Genomic DNA, 18000 nt, shown 5'->3' on the forward strand with positions numbered 1-18000 from the left:
TCCTTGTGCTTTGTTTAATCTTAATGAACTCACAGCATCTAATAATTCTTTTTCAGTTAACTCAGCATTTTCCATATTTGAATTGCTAGGAGTCAAGTATTTCTCCTTGTTAAACTCACTGTGTTTTAATTTTGATGCTTAATTTAAACCTGCATTGACAACCACCTCATTAAATGTTTTATCAATTATAGATTCTTTTGTAACATCTTGATGATGATAGTTTAGTTTTTTTGGAAGTCCATTTACCTTAAGTGTTTTTTTTCCAATTACTTCTTTGATGACTTGCCACGTTTTTTGAGTATCGCCTTTAAATTTTATTATTTTATTTGAATAGTATAACTTCTTTGGAAGCTTTATAATTGATTCAAAGTGACCTTTATTTTTTTTATACCTTAATTCATTGTCATAAGTTCTTTTTTTCAGAAACGCTTTATACAATCGTTTTTTTTTATTTTTATGATTTTATTATTCCTGGTGTAATCCAAGAGTTATAAGTGTTTTAGTTTTAATAATTTTTGTTACCACCGGGAAAGCTTTATCATAGTGTTTTTTGAATATTCGAAGGAAACTGTTATAAGCAGTAATCTGGTTTGAATTTGTAGAATTTCATCCCAGTTTTCAGAAAATAGAGAAATATTAAAAAGTTCCATAGAAATGTCATTATATATTCGATTTGTAATAATAATTTTTTTTGAGGGGTGTGTTCGACAACTTTATGCGCGATTATAAATATTGGGAAATGATCTGATTAATCAGATATTATTATTCCAGTTTTTATTTTATTTTTTGTATATTCATTAATTATTATTTGATCAATTGAGGTTGCGCTATTCCTAGTAATTCGTGTTGGTTTATCTATTGTTGGAATGAACCCATTTTGAAATATGATGTTCATAAAATTTTTTACATTTTTATTTGTGTCGTAACAAAAAATTAAATTTTTTCAAGTGATTAGTAATATTGTAAAATGTTATCTTGAGAAAGAATAAAATTTTTTGCTTTGTTTTTAAAAAGATGAAGAGAATTAGTTAGATCAAAATCAAAATTTGGCAAAACAAGTTTATTCCACAGATGTGGCGCACGATAGGCATAGAAGTTTCATCAATTCTGTCTGTCACGATAGGCATAGACAGAATTGATGAAAATTTATGTGACAAAAAGGTTTTTCTAAAAAATTTATATTTCTAAGTTCATATTTGTTGGTTGGTTTTAAATTGAAGAGATCTTTAAAGACTGGAGGAGATAGATTGTTTTTCCACATATAAACAAAACATAAAATTTTTAAGACGTTGAGTTCATATATATTTAAAATTCTCATTTCAATAAAGTAAGGTTTACAATGAGAAAAACGATCAGCAAATTAATTATGCGAATTGCCCGTTTCCGACAGCAATAAAGACGTTGTAGTTTCCTTTTTTCAGTACTTCACCAGGCAATATTTGCATAGTTTAAGTAACAATGAATAAATGAGAAATGGAGTTGTCTTAAATTTATCTTATTGAGATATTTTCAAGCTTTGTATAAGACTCCAATGTTTTTAAGAGACTTTAGAGCATATATAATTAATGTGTTGATTCCAAGTAATGTTCTCATCGAGATAAACACCTAGAAATTTGGTGACGGGATCTCTTTTAATTTCAATCTTGTCAATAAAGATTTGAGGCAAATTTGAGGGTAAGGAATTTTTTTTCTTAAGCGAATGAAAAAGTGTCCAACTTTGATCGTTAATGATTTGCAATCATTACTAATTGCACTAAATTCGGTTAGCGGTTTAAAATTTAAGTTGTGGATAAAGATACCTACTCCTCCACCTATTGTCTCAGTATTTCTGACTTGATGAATAACTTTATAGTTTTGTAGTTGAAAATTTGAATCTTTTTCAACTTGCTTATCTCTACACTAGGTCTCTGTGAGACAAATAATTTTAAAATTAATTTCAACACTATATAAAAAATCTTTAAATTTATCAAAATTTTTTTGAAAGCTCCTAATATTTAGGTGTAAAATAGAGAACTCATTAATATCTATATCAGCAGAAAGATTAGAAATATCAGAATTATAATAAGAAGGGCATATGTTGCTAATTATTTCATCAGTGTTAAAAAAATTAACGTCTGGGTCTGAATGACTCTCTAAAAGCATATTTTTATTTTTCTGGAATGCCCTAAAGCTTAATTCACAAAAATTCATACCTTCGATAATAACAAGAAAGGTTATACTAACAAAATATTTAAAATATAAAATAAAATACTTAAAGTTTAGAAGGTAATTTCCTGAATTCTTTTACTATTAATTTATCGTAAAGTACAACCAAAAACATACCACTTTTCCAATGTAATATATATATATAAAACATACCACTTTTCCATTTGCTCGAATAGTTTTTTTTCTGATAGAATCAGTTTCCGATGAATAATCCTCATTGATATATATTCCCAATCCTTTTAGTTTACTCGCACTTTTTAAAACTTTTACTTTATCTTTGTAATTTAACAGTTTCATTTCTATTGATCTTGGTATACCTGCTTCAATTTTTCCTGACCTGTGTGCTCGTTCAATTACAATTCCTTTAAAATTAAAAGTTTTTTCAAAAATATTTAATACCTTCAGTTCGGTGTCATTCCAATTTTCCTTTTCATTTTCCGATAAACCCTCTATTCGAAGATTATTCCTTCTATGTCTATCCTTAAGCTGCCTTAGTTTATTATCTTCCGTATCTTTGCTCTCTGATTTTGATATGATTTTTTTTTCTAATTCGAGATTTTTTTTTCTTGCATGTCTTGTGTAAAGTTCAGACTTTATTCTATATCTTTTTGCACAATTTCATTTTTGTTTAATCTATTAACGTAATTTTTTTGTTCCTCTTTAATTAACATGTTTTCTTTTTGGAGTGTTGCACACAAATCTTTTACAGTGTTTATTTCTTTTAACAGACCATCAATTCTATCGTTTGTTAACTTCAGATTTCCGCTTGTTAGTTTTAGAATGTCACTTTGTTGCTTAATAAACATTTCGTTGAATATATATCGTGCAAGCTTTATTGAAATAATTTGTTCCTCTTTGATAATTTATCCATGATGTATAACTTTATCTTATTTATGTTCTTTTTTCCGTTAATAATTCCTATTTTTTATTCCTATTTTTCTGTTTTAGAGGAAGTAAATAAAAATAGCATCATTATCGATATCATTAGACTTATACCACTCTGCCATGTAATAGAATAAACAAAATGCTTACCATTGGTGGCAATAACTCAAAACATTGAAAAAAGTGACTAATACCACTATGCATCTCATGGGCTCAATTATACTTGTTAGTTTTTGTGTAAATGATTTTACAATTATAAAAAAAGAAAACCCAAATATTCTTAGTAGTAAAAGGCTACTAAAAAAAAAGTTTGTACAACAGTTCTAATAAAATATATCATTGTTATGAATAAAAAATCAAATATACTGAATGCTCACCGTCAAAAACCGCCCCTCCCCCTAATACTATATAACGGAAGTATAACGGAACAATAGGGCATGTGGTCAGGAATATTTTTTAATGAAATTCGGCTGGCACATAGAAAATAGATCTATACAGTTGACTGAAAAATTTCAAATATGTACCAACATGCCTTCAATATTAATGCACCTCCGGAACAGAAACGAAATTTTAAAACCGAATAAAAATCACAGGTAACTGTAAAAAAACAACAGAACTTATAACAAAAAGTAACAGTAACAGCAGCAGAAACAATTTAATAAAGTGTAACAGTAACACTAAAAGAGGTAGAAATGGAACCTCCTCTGGGTCGAAAAATACGGTATGTGGTCAGGAATTTTTTTTAATTAAATTTGGCAGGCACATAGAAAATTGGTTTATACAGCTGACTGAAAATTTTAAAAATGTACCAACATGCTTTCAATATAAATGCAGTTCCAGAACAGGAAATTTTAAATAGCAATAAAAAACTGAAAAATTTATTACACGTAAAAAAAAACCATAATTGATTCAACATAAAACATTCTACTTTTTTAATAAAGTCTAAGCTGATATAAAATTCTAAAAAAAAATACAAATAAATACATCCTTACCACACCGACCTCGAGCACGCTGTGAAAAAAGGTCACAGTTTTTGTCTTAAAAATCGGTGCCGAAATAACCCAGATTCTCACGTATCTACACTATGTTATCTCTTCTATACACTCAGTTTTACATTTGAAATTGATACTTGCATTTATTAGCTTTCTTTTTAGCTAGAGATTTTGAAAGTTTATAAATATATCTTGACATATCCTATTTTTTCTTGTAAAAATTGACAATTTTGATTTTCAAATTGTCTTAAAACCTAAAATAATGAATTAACTTAAAAATCTCTAACTAAATATGGACTTAACACACCATTGGTGTGTAAGGTCCATATTTGTTTAAATTGGTGTTGTTAGATCCATATTTATAAAAAAAATAAGTATGAGTTTATCTCTGATATTTCTATGTGACTTTGTGACTAATTTTCAGAAAATTGGCAGCCATTTAAAAAAAATATTATTTGATTAAAAAAATTTAAATATTCTTAAAAAGACTTTATCTTGTATGTTAAAATGTAAATGTTATAAAATTTTTTATTTATTTGTCACTTGACATAAAAAATTTTTTTTTTAATTTTATAGTTGATAAAGTATATTTCGCAAAAATAATATTTATTCGTAGGTATAAATAGTATATAAAACAGTATGAAAAAAATGTTTATGTATATCTTAAATTGCAATGTGTAACTGGCTACACATCAGTGTTGTTCATGTTTAACCGAAAAATGCAATCAGATCATTTTATGAAGTAAATTTATGTTTATTCTACATTATTGTGTTATTAGGATATTTAAACACTAAATATTACTTTTTATTTTATTTGGCTGAGGTAAGCAGTATTTGTGAGAAAAAAAAAAAGCTTGAAAGTGTTTGAAATTCCAAGTTTTATCTTTTTAATCTTTTTTATCTTTTAATTATCTTTTTATTATTAGATCTTCATAATTGTTTATATTAATTATTTTTACTTTTATATTTTTGTTTTGTGTTTTTTTCTATATTTTATTTCGTATTTATGAATTTCAAAGTTATGTTCATCAAATTTTAAAATTGTCTGGACTTTATTCGGCATTTTTTTTTTGTATACTTGTATTGTAACTTCATTAAATATTTTTATGAAGGATGAATTTTTTACTTGGTTACATGTTATCAACTTATTATTAAGTTGTTATTAAATTGATAAACATTTTTAATATTAAAGTTGGATATTGATTACAACAGTTTTATTTACTGTGAATAAAAAGTATAAACAGTGACAAAAAATTATTTTAGGAATTATACTTAGTATATTCCAACGACTATTTCAATATAATGTTACATTATATAAGTAATGAAGTGTTCACAAATGTTCTATTTTTGAAGAATTAAATGTTTTATATTAATAATTTTTCATACAAATGTTGGTGTACATCTTAAAAAAACTAAAGTCTCTCTCATTTGTATTCATTAATGTCTATATATATGTTGCATGTTCAAAAACAATTTGTAGTTTGTTTTTCAAAGATGATAAACATCTGATACAAGGTATCAGATATACTTTAAATGAGGTTATAGTAATCTGATACAAGTTATCAGATTATTAAAAACCCTAATGTTTGTGTTAAGGCTATCTAAGTAAAGCCATCCAAGTAAGTGTTGTGAATTTCAAAATAAGTTCATCACAGATGTAATAATTCATAAAGCTGCTCAGTTTTATGGTTTTATTAAAAAAATTTGTGCTGGCAAATATCAAAAGGAATGTACAAGCCACAAATTTTTGGTTTTATTTTATTTCTGAAAATCCTTTTGCATTTTGATTATATCTCGATTTCAGAAATTATATTTATTCAAATTAATTAATATATTTTTTTAGACTTGGATTTTATTTATATCATTTTAAGATATTTTTAAATAACCTTCATAAAAAAGATAGCATATTCAAAATATGAAAATAATTTATTTCTATTATTTTTATAAATATTACCTTTTATAAAAATATCAATAAGATGACGCCTTTCTCAATATTTTCCTTTAATTTTTTTTGAATAAACTAAGGTGTAGATGTATATAGTAGTTCTATTGATTTAAGGTTAAGTTATATTGGTTTAAGATTAAATTCTATTGGTTTAAGATTAAGTTAAGGTTAGCTATTTAATCCACAACATATCTAAAGCTAGGCTGTTCGCCAAGCTATACAAATTACAGTGTGTGTAGATTTATGAATTAGAATTTACAAATTGAATGAAAATAGAACATGTATGATTGATTGATAGGACAGTAGTAATTTTTTATTTTTGTTTTTTAGGTATTGGCAGGCTGTACTTGGCGACTTACCTTCCTACAATGAAATTAAAAGAACCTTCAACTACAAGAAAATTTAAAATAATTTTCTTTGAAGTATTTTATAAGAAGAATTTTCCCTTTATTTTATTTACTAATTAGATTACTTATATTTCATTATTACCTTAAGTTATTTTCGGAAATTGTTTAATTTCGCGTGCGTTCTTTTTATCAATTAAATACCTGTATAACTATTTTATCTTCTACTTAGTACTTACGATTATATTTTTTAAATGTGAACGATTTTATTGTACAACAATTTACTAAAACGTTTAAGAAAAAAAAAAGCTAAACTGGGCAAGAAAATTAACTTAATTACGCTTATATTTAAACTTGCTTTTTTTTGCTTTTCCGTACCTGTTGACAAATACACGGACTACAAATTTTTGGATTCTTTCTACCAGCACAAAAAAGAGGTTTAATTACAAAATAGAAATATTGATTAAATGAGCACATACATTTTTTTTAAACCAAGTTTTTTAAAACCAAGGTGTTTATGCGTAAACATAAATAATTCAAATTTTTGTCAAAAGAAAACGCCAAAAATACGGATAGAAAAGACCTAACAAATTAGGTCTTTTCTATCTTTTTTTTTCTTTTTGATTTCTTAATTTTTATTCGCTTACTCTTTTTAAAAACAAACTTCAAAACTATTTATTTGAAAAATTACAGAGGGGGAGGGGAATGCCCCTGTTAAATCTCTCTCCCCCCCCCCTTCCCTCCGGTTGCTACGGGCCTGATCATACGTCGAAAAGTTTTCGACTGGCCACCTAAAGTTGATGCCACTAATGGTCCACTAATTAAACGATGAGCAAAACTCCATGAGGCACATACCTCGGACCTTTAGGAAAAGGTTTGCCCACCAATTTTATCATATAAAGGTCAAGAAAAATCTTTAATTTTTATGAGCAAAACAAACGCAGCCTAACAAATCACATCTCAAGTTATTTTTTCCGCAAGAAACTATTCAACTTGTTAAAGCAAGCTAAGCTTGCTAAATCCGACGGGCCTCCATTTACAATTACCCCCAGATAATATTTATATTTAAAAAAACTTTCAGTAAACATTTATAGCATTATGTATTGGCATGTATTCAGAGGCGTCTCAATGTGGGAGGAGGAGAGAGGGGTTAGACCATATGAATTTATTAGTCGGCAAACTTGGACACTGGAGTCAGTAAATTTTTATTTATAGTTGGCAGTTGGCAAATATCAGCAAAAGAGGACCTTACTTTTTTTTTAGATCTTAGTTGAAAAAATTTTTTTTCTAAGGCTTTACTCAACAAAAAACAGGTGCCTTCCCCCTCCCCCTCCTATAAGATCTCTTCTGGACGGTTCTGCATGTATATTACAGTATATTACATGTATATTAAAAATATATACTACATGTATGTTAAAAATATTACAGCTTTAAACAATTCAATTTAGAAATTTTTTTATTTTTTATTTTACATTTATTTTTCTGTTTAACAATAAATAATCAACATATATATACAAGAAAAAATAAAAATGTCCGTAGAAACAAAGAAGATAGTAAAATCTTGTCAACATGCACCGTTTTTGTATATACAATAAAAAATAAAACCTTTTCTTTTTTACAATGATCTTTATAAAATAAAGAGTTAAACAGACAGGGGCTCAAAGAAGATGAAAATGACTATACATCGTTGCAACCTTTTCATAGAGCCCCTTTATACATTTTCAATAGAATACAGGTATTAAACTAAAAACCCTAATGGGCATAAAACTGCTGCGCTAATCAGTTAATCAAAAAAAGATCAAATAAAATAAATACTAAAATAATTAAAATTACTTGGTGATCCCTTTAAGCACAAATGGTTCTCAAATTTTAAAAATTTCCCTTTTTATTTAGATACTTAAATGAACTTAATGACTTTGCCATTTGAATCCTTTTTGATAACTATTCCATATATTTGGTACTCAATATGCAATGCTTTCATTTCAAATTCAGCATATTTATTAAAGTTTTGAGGCAGTTTATATGAGTTACTAATATTTGCTCTTAGATAATAGTTTTCATTTATGTTTATTTCAAACTTGTTATTAAAGATTGCAGGAGAGAGATTATTATTGAATCAAATATTATTGAATAAAAATTAAATGCTGATAGATATTTATTTCAAAAATATTCATTATTTTCATATCTTTCATTATAGGTTTGGCGTGTTCACGCTTATTTTTAGAGTAAATGATTCTGCTAGCATGTTTTTGTAGACTATAAATTTTTTTAAGTTTTGATGGTTGCGTACTCGCCCATGTTATGTTTGCATAGCTGATGAAGCAATGAATTAGTCCAAAATATATTAGTTTGAGACTTTGTTTATTGATATATGAGCGAACTCGATACATCATACCAATTATATTAGTGATTTTGGATTGAATATATCTTATTTGAGGAAGCCAGGATAAATTCTCATCAACAAAATCTCCTAAGAATCTAATATTGGCTTGTTTTTTAATTAAGTTATCATTTAAGATAAGGTCAGGCAACTTAAGAGGAAGGTTTTCTTATTGAGTTTTTTTATGGAATAATGTATAGTTTGTTTTCTCTGAGTTAAGCGAGAGTTTGTTTACCCTAAACTAATTGTTTACTTTATTTAGTTCAATATTCATATCTAAGTATAATTTTTTGATATCATTGTTTGTAAGAAATTTATGTGTATCATCAGCAAACATGACTGAATTAAATTTTAAAGATGCATTGCAAAAATCATTTATATAAATTAGAAATAGGAGTGGACCAAGGATAGATCCTTGGGGGATTCCACATAAAACATATAAAACTCCAAAAATGATTTATTGTAGAATGCATCATTTATGGATGGCCTTTAATTAGGGGCCATCCATAAATGATGTTAGTAAATAGAGGAAAGGGAGGGGTGCTGAAAAGTTTGACAATAATTGACAATTAGGAGGAATGGGTGTTGGAACCAAAAAGATGTTAACTTAAAAAAAAAAAAATTTTTTTCAATTCTATGCTTACGTTATCTATGAGCATATCAAAAAAAAGAAAATCGCTCAAAAATAATATAATACCACAAAAAAACTCACCCATACCTCGCTAAAAGCGTAGTGGCAATTTTACATGTGTACACTTTGAATAATTTTTGATGAGTCCATGATGGTTAGACCATGACCATTAGGTCCATAATGAGTTGTTGTAAAATTATAAAAGCTAAAAAAATGTATATATAGGAAAGTTTTTTTAAAACGTGGCCAGTATGGGGATCGAACCCACGACATTCGCGTTATTAGCACGACGCTCTAACCAACTGAGCTAACCGGCCGCGAAGAATTTGAAATTATTTATATATATAAATATACTAAATAAAATGTAAAAATTGAATATTGCTAAAATAATTGCTTAAAGTTGCTTCTTAATCGGAAGAGTATTTTATTCTATTAAATTTTTGTTAATTGTCATTTAATTAACGAAAATTTAATAGAATAGAATAGAATATATATATATATATATATATATATATATATATATATATATATATATATATATATATATATATATATATATATATATATATATATATATATATATATATATAATAGAATAAAAAAAGGAGGGAGGGGGTAACAAAAAGTTTTGTTTTTAATTTTTTTACCAAACAACATTAGGTTTCAACGCAAGAAATGATTCTTTTGTAAACTAAGCTCGAAGTTAAGTCAATTATGGAGCATCGAACCTAAAAAAGACGGCAGAGAAAAAGCTCCTAAAAAAATTGATAGAGAGATCATCGGAAACCACATTGAGTTCTTTCATCCATGCATTTCTCACTACCGAAAACACGCGTAACAAAAGGTTTTTACCATCGGATATTACAAAAAAAGATATGCATAAAGGTTTCATTCAACAAAGTTCAAATTTAATTTGCTCCTATGACCTGTATCGTAAGGTTTTGAAAGTAATGGAAATATCCTTTACAAAATTAGGACAAGGTAATGCAAAACATGTGAAAGCTTTGATTTACATGGCCAAAACCACAAAAAAGTTTAAATGAATCATGCACAATGTGTATAAATTAAAAGAAATACAATGATAAAGCTACTTTGAATAGAAATGAATACAGAAGCAAACAACAAATTCAAAAAGAAAATGGTGTCAGTAATGTTTATTCTGCTGACTTACAAAAGATAATTATTTTGCCAACGATGGAAGTGTTTAAATCGGTATGTTTTACTCGAAGAATTATTGCCTTCAACGAAAGCTTTGTGCCTCAAAAATCGCAACCCTGCTCGAGCAATCGCAGAAGTTTAGCATAAATGTGTAGCTGGGCAAAAAAGAAAAAGAAAAAATCATCAGCGCCTTTTATGCATTTTTCTAAGAAAGACGAGATGAAAAGCATGCCATATTATGGCTTGTGTGCCGGTCATAATAAAAAATTGGGCATTTTTCACCCTCTTTATATAGTAAACTGTGATGAAATTTTTGCAAATAGAATTGAAATTAAATATTTCAAACACGGGATTAAGTTTATGTCTGCAGAAAACTTCCATCACCAGGTTGAACTTAGCTTAGCAGCAACCGGCAAAGTTTACGATTTCTACAACTACCTTTCGTGTATGCAGAAAACTAACTCGGGAAAAGTTAAAGTCTAGTCTATGCAGCCAATCAATTTTAGCGACTGGAAAGACATCCACTTTCAAACTGAATAAAATAAACCCAAGGCCATATCTCACAAATATAGTTTATGTGAGAGCGGAGAGAAAGAGCAATGGATCCATTCGGAACTCCGTCTCGTCGGATTTTTCTCGGTTTTTCGGAGTTTTGGAGTTCGAGAGGAATCAAGAAACCTCGACGGAACTTCGACGAGGTTTTTAGAAAATATCAATTTTTACTCGTAAAATAATTAAATTCTTACTTTATTTCTACGCTGCTTTTACAATAGTTCATGTTGTTTTCAAAATATAAGTGTTCTCTTTGTTCAATATCAACACTAATTTACATCACAAAGCAATTAGTAATGCACAGTGGGCCAGGTGGTGGTGGTGGAAAAAACCTCAAAAAAAAAAGTTTATTCTATTCAAAACCATATAATAAGAATCCTCCTGCAACAAATTTTTGACTAATATTAATTAATATTTATAGCGAAAGTTTTACATTTTTTAAAAATATTTTTCACAAGGAAAATGAAAACATATTAGATATGTGTATCTTATCCACTAGTATTATGACCAAAAATTCCCCTTTTGAATAAAAAATGTTTATTGAAATTTTTTAAAACACATTTAAAATAGAAGTTTTTCAATCAAAAAAATGAGTATTTAGTATATAATAAAATCCATGCTCTACTCGGAGTTTAATACTCGGAGTTTTAGTACCATATTTCTAAATGTTTGTTAAGATTTTCTAAGAAATTCTATTTATAAATTAGTAATATTTAGCAATAATAGAGCTATAATAATAAGAACTAATCGAATATGGCTTGTATTGAAATTACGAGTAGAGCATGGATTATTTGCCAATACTTAATTAATACTCAACTTTTTCTATTTAAATGTTATGATTTGTTTTAAATTTTTTTTTTTTTTTTTATAAGTTATTGTGTACATAGTTTGAATTTAAATTGAATTTAGACTTAAAATATAACTATTTTTTAAAAAGTTTGTTTTTTAAATATTATAAACATAAAATCATTTCAATATATTTCGTATAATGTTTTTTAAATAACAAAATTGTTAAAACTATGTATCAGGGCTGAGGAGTCGAAGTCGTAGAGTCGCGACATTTTTAGCGGAGTCGGAGTCGCTAAACAAAATTGCGACTTCGACTCCAATAGTAAAACTTCTCAGAATTGCACGAGCATGTACAAAATATTAAAGAACTTTTAATATATGTGGCAAAAAAAAGTTTTTTTAAATTATCGCGTAATATTTTTTAAAGAATGCAAAGAATTTTTCGAAAATTTTGCTTTGGAGTCAGAGTCGGAATCGTATTCTGAAAATTTCAACAATTGAGGTCGAAGTCGGTACTTTTTTTTTTACGACTCCACACCCCTACTGTATATGTTTCTACGTACAACCTAATAGCTTGTTAGGTTTACTTGCACTATGATAATACTATACAATATTTTGTTAAATATATTTCAGTAAATTGAATTTTAAGTGCTTCTATCAAAAACAGATCATCTTTCTTGGGGTATTTAAAACTACTCTCTGAGGTGCAACTGTCAACGGGACTAAATTATAATACGGCCGGGCTGCTGAATAAGTGAGAATTTCATAAATGCGAACTGGCATAAGTGCGAAGCAGTTGCAAAAACTGGCGAAAGTGTAAACAGGCATAAATGCGAATTGGCATAAGCGCACCAAAAGAATCTGCAAATATTGGCATAAACGCGAACTGGCATAAGTGCGAAATAACTGCAAAAACTGGCATAAGTGTGAACTGAAATAAGTGCGAATTGGCAACATTTTGAATTGGCAAAAACATTGGCATAAATACGAGTTGGCATTAATGAAAACTGGCATACGTGCAATCCTAAACACTAAAAACTACTTCACTTAACACTTGAGTAGGTAATTGCACACGTATTACTGAATATGGTGCACATTACCTAATATTCTGCGATGCTCTGTGATAAGACCGTAAGAACTTTTGGGAGCACCTCAATAACCGTAACAAAAAAAAAAGAAAAAAAAAAAGTGGTAAATCATAGTTTATAGACTTAACTGGTTTGGAAACTCCGTAAAACCTATTGTTTAACCTTTTGACACAAAAATAGAGCGTAAATGAAGCGTGACAGTGCACACAAACTTTTTAACGGCGTTTATTGCTAAGTGATATTGCAAACAGATTATTCCTTTATTTCACAGATTATCTGTAGTGATTATTTATAAGTGATTTTTTTTGTACATCATTGAACAGTGTTGACCGAACAATGATTAAACTTCACCGTTATATGTGTGGAGATATGATTACTCCTGTTATTTTTAAAACAATAAATTTGTATGCCAAATATAGATACATATACTTTGTAGCAGACCCACCACACCTGATGAAAACTGCTCGAAATTGCTTATTAAACTCTGGCGCAGGAAAATGTACACGGTACTTGTGGAACAATGGAAAATACTTACTGTGGCAGCACATTACTCAATTGTATTATGAAGATTTAGACAATGGTTTAAAACTTATGCCTAAGTTAACTAATGAGCACATACACATAAACTCTTACTCTGCTATGACTGTAAAACTAGCTACCCAAATTTTAAGTCAAACCGTAGCATCTGTTTTGAAAACCTTTGGAACTGAGGAACATAAAGAAACAGCTAGTTTTTGTGAAAAAATGGACATGTTTTTTGATTGTGTTAACAGTAGTTAACTAGTGTTAACTTGAAGAATATAAAATTAATATAAAACCTTTCCTTCAAAAATACACAAAATGATTTACGATTTAATTTCCTTTTAAATGATTTTTTGGATTATTTTAAAGATTGGAAAAGATCTATAGATGAAAGAGTGGACAATACTTCTAGTTGTCAATACTCTTATGAGGCTAAGGCTAAAATGTTCATTTCACATCATGAAGACTTAATAATGACATGTAACTCAATTGTGGAAGTTACAAGGTTTCTGTTAGCAGAGGGTATGTCTTATGTACTTACTAATAGATTTTGTCAAGATCCATTAGAGAAATATTTCAGTGCTCAAAGACAAATAGGGCGACATTCAGATAACCCTGATGCTAAACAGTTTGGATACAATTCTAATGCAATACGCATCCAAAAAAGTGTTTCGCTTAACACTGGAAATACTAGAGGCTCTTATATAAAAAAAAAGTCTTGGATAAATGTGTCTGAAGATCTTATACCAAAAAGAAAGAGAAAAAAAACATGATTTACAAACTACTTATATTATAACAACTATTTGTATTCAAAACTTTTATAAAACTACATATATATATATATATATATATATATATATATATATATATATATATATATATATATATATATATATATATATATATATATATTATTATATATATATTATATTATATATATATATATATATATATATATATATATATATATATTATTTGTCTTTCAGTTTATGTGATTGTTTCATATTAGCACGTAATCCTTTTTTAGATAGTTCTCCTGTGTGACAATGTCTTTGACAAATGAATGATTTCGAACTCTGAAATATAATCTCAGTATTGAACACAAAGTAGATTTTTGTATATCTTTTTCAATTTTTAAATCACAGCTTTCAAGAATAACCCTGTAATATTCATCTATATCTTGATCATATAATGTTTTTTCTGTCAAGAAATCTATGTCTATGCTTTTAGTTAATTCTGACTGTTCTGTATATAAACAAAGTGCTTTTTCTGCTGTAACTAATATTTGCTCAAACTCAATTGTTATACCAGTGAGTCCTCCACGGCTAAGAGCATTGATAAGTTTTTGGTCTGGAATATTTTTTGTTTCAGATTGGCAGCTTTTTAATATTGATATTGCTTGTTGTATAGCAGTGTCATTATTTGTTCGAAAACTTTGGATTTTTTTTTTTAATTTGTGGATGCAGTAACCTCCTAGATATTGCAAGCCATACTTTTCCCTTTCACATATTGTTTGTCTACTTGATAGCTTTTTATCACTGACACTAGATATATTAGCCCTATAATAAGATGCTGTGCTGTCAGCAAGTTTGCCTAATAATAATGTAGCAGTATCTTCATATTCAGCATCACAATTAAAAATTTGCCTACTGTTGATTACTATTCTGCCAAAATAATCAGCATAAAACTCATTCAAACTTTTTAGAGAAATTTTACTACAAGTTTCAATTATTCTATCAAACTGAATCTCATCTTTTATCTGGTCAATCTGAAATTTTTTAACAACTTTAATTATTTTGTCACCATAAATTGAGCTTTCTATAATCTTGCAAGACACTTTTTTTAGTAGTGAGAACAAAATCTCAGTGTTAAAAACTGGATTATTAGCAGGTTCATCAACGATAATATTGTTGGGGTGCTTTTTAGAGATATGAAATTTCAGCCCTCCTTTACTTCTAAAAACTTTAACGCATACATTACATGGGAAGGATCCAGGGCTAAGCTAAAAATAGTTTTAAGTAAGATATATGTTTAAAAAACAAAATATAATCAGTCACTCAATCGCTTATCTTTCGCTTAATTTGATCACTAATAAAAAAACCTAAAAACAAATGTTTGTTTATGCTACGTAAATAATTTACAAAGAGAAACATTTTTCACTTTTTTATCTTACTAGGAAAAAGTACTAACATCTTCGACAATAGCTTCAGTATAATTTTGAAGTTCAATATCTTTTTCAAAACTTTCCAATAGCATTAAAAGGTCACTATTACAAAAATAGTCATCGTCTTCTCTCTCTGAAGCCATAGTAAATTTTTGTGCTGTGCACCGTCAATGCCACGTGATCGCAGCGTTCACCTTAATGAGTTTTTTTTTAAGCAAAACACCGAGTTTCCAAACCAGTTAAGTCTATAAACTATGGTTAAATTGATGTCGTCAGTTCTGAGCTTAATTAATAATCTTAAGCCACATTTTAAATCCTTGTAATAATTGTTGTAAAGTATAACTTCGAAGTATGTGCAAAAAATTGTTCCACATGTGACGAGTACCTCGTTCAGAACCAGAATTTGTTTTATGTTGAAGTAATTATTCTATACTCAGTAAACTAATTTATTTCCTTAATTTAAAACCCACTTTGTTCCCCAAATCACTTCTCAAAATAAATTATTAGTTATGTTTAAATTAAAAAAATAGACAAGATTTTATTTAATCGGGAATGTATATATTTATACATACGTATATATACATATGGACGTATAAATCTATTTTTATTATATTAGTTTTTATGAAACTAGTCAATATTCAATGCAATTTAATGTTTAATGCTTTGTAAAAATCAGTATTTATTCACATCTCAATGTTTTACATTATACAGAAAAAACATCATAAAATTATATTTTATAAAAGAAATTTCAACTAAAAAAAAACAAAACAATTGTCAACAATTCAAAATTTGTAATAACATAATTACTTGATCTTCTTTAACTTATTAGGTAACCAAAAAAGTTCGTGCGGTTTTTGGTAATTGAATTGTTTTTAGCATTTTTTACAACACCCACATCGCACAAGGCAAGTAGCTTTGTTGCGTAATAGAACGCGTGTGTCACGCGCAGTTGCTGCATATATAGTGTAGGCTTGTAACGAGCTTACAGGAAAGGTTTTGTGTAAAGAAAGGATGGCAACCCAACCAACGATTATTCGATCTTGCTTACTTTACGAGTTCAAACTTGGAAGGAATGCAACACAAGCGGCCAAAAACATCTGCACAGCATTTGGAGAAGGTACAGTAAGTGAACGCACATCACAGAAGTGGTTTCAGCGATTCTCTTCGGGAGATGAGTCCATCGAAGACCTGCCGCGTTCTGGACGCCCATTGTTGGTTGATGAGGATGAACTGAAGGACGCTGTCGAGTCTGACTCCAGCCAAACTTGCCAAGAACTTGCAGTGAGGTTTGCTGTGAGTGTTGAAACCATCCGCCTGCATCTGCATGCGATTGGGAGAGCGTGGAAGCTGAGTCGGTGGGTTCCGCACAAATTGTCGATCGACAACAAGAAGCAACGGCTTACGATCTGCACATCACTCTTATCACGCCACAATGTTGAGCCTTTTCTTGATCGTTTATTGACATGCGACGAAAAATGGATTGTGTACAACAATACCAAGCGTTGCTACCATTGGTTGTCCCCCGATGACCCCATCCCAAAGACACCCAAGCCCAATCTCCACGAGCGGAAGGTTTTGCTCTGCATTTGGTGGACTACAGCTGGTGTGGTGCATTACGAGCTGCTCCCAACAGGCCAAACCATTACTGGACTGGTCTACTCAGCACAGCTGCAACGAGTTCACGACCTGTTGCTTGTAAAGCAGCCTGCTCTGGTGCACAGGAGAGGAGTTCTGCTTCTCCACGACAACGCGAGACCGCACACCGCTCGCGTGACTCAAGACAAGCTCCAAAGCCTTGGTTGGGAGAGTTTGCCTCATCCACCATACTCGCCAGACCTCTCCCCTACTGATTTCCATTTTTTCCTTTCCCTGGGAAATCATTTAAAAGGACAGCAGTTCCGAGACCAGGACGCGGTTGAAATGGAGTTGAAAGCTTTTATAGACTCAAAGGACCGAGAATTTTTTAGAAGTGGAATAAATAAGCTTGTTTTACGTTGGGAAAAGGTTTTAGATGCTAATGGTGACTATTTTGATGAATAAATGTACTTACTTTTGTCGTTTTGTGTGTTTTTATTATATACGGAAAAACCGCACGAACTTTTTTGGTTACCTGATATATAGGTTTTTCACATTAGTGTTGATTGCCTCTGAAATGACGCTTTCGCTTAGACGTGTGGTTTTGCTTGTTGCTCACTTTGTTTGACCCACAGTATGGCGGCTCTGTATTTTGAACATCACATCATAAAAAACTATCTATATTTTTCACGAACTATTTCGTATATTTTATGTGCTATGCTTTTTTATATTGAAAATCTTATTTGCGATTTTGGATTTATGCGTTCGTAGGG

At 29.2% G+C, this 18000-nt stretch overlaps 1 protein-coding gene and 1 non-coding gene across 2 annotated transcripts; one reads left to right on the forward strand and one right to left on the reverse strand.

Annotated features, from left to right (window-relative positions):
• Positions 1–9622: 9622 nt before the first annotated feature.
• On the reverse strand, positions 9623–9696 carry trnai-aau (transfer RNA isoleucine (anticodon AAU)). Its single transcript has one exon. It is a non-coding gene; the product is annotated as a tRNA-Ile (tRNA).
• Positions 9697–16663: 6967 nt separating this feature from the next.
• On the forward strand, positions 16664–17692 carry LOC136088204 (histone-lysine N-methyltransferase SETMAR-like). Its single transcript, XM_065811885.1, has one exon. The coding sequence runs from the start codon at positions 16664–16666 to the stop codon at positions 17690–17692; it is 1029 nt and encodes a 342-aa protein (XP_065667957.1).
• The last annotated feature ends 308 nt before the right edge of the window (positions 17693–18000 follow it).

This window comes from Hydra vulgaris, chromosome 12 (assembly GCF_038396675.1).
Source record: "Hydra vulgaris chromosome 12, alternate assembly HydraT2T_AEP".
In the NCBI taxonomy this organism is placed as follows: Eukaryota; Metazoa; Cnidaria; class Hydrozoa; order Anthoathecata; family Hydridae; genus Hydra; species Hydra vulgaris.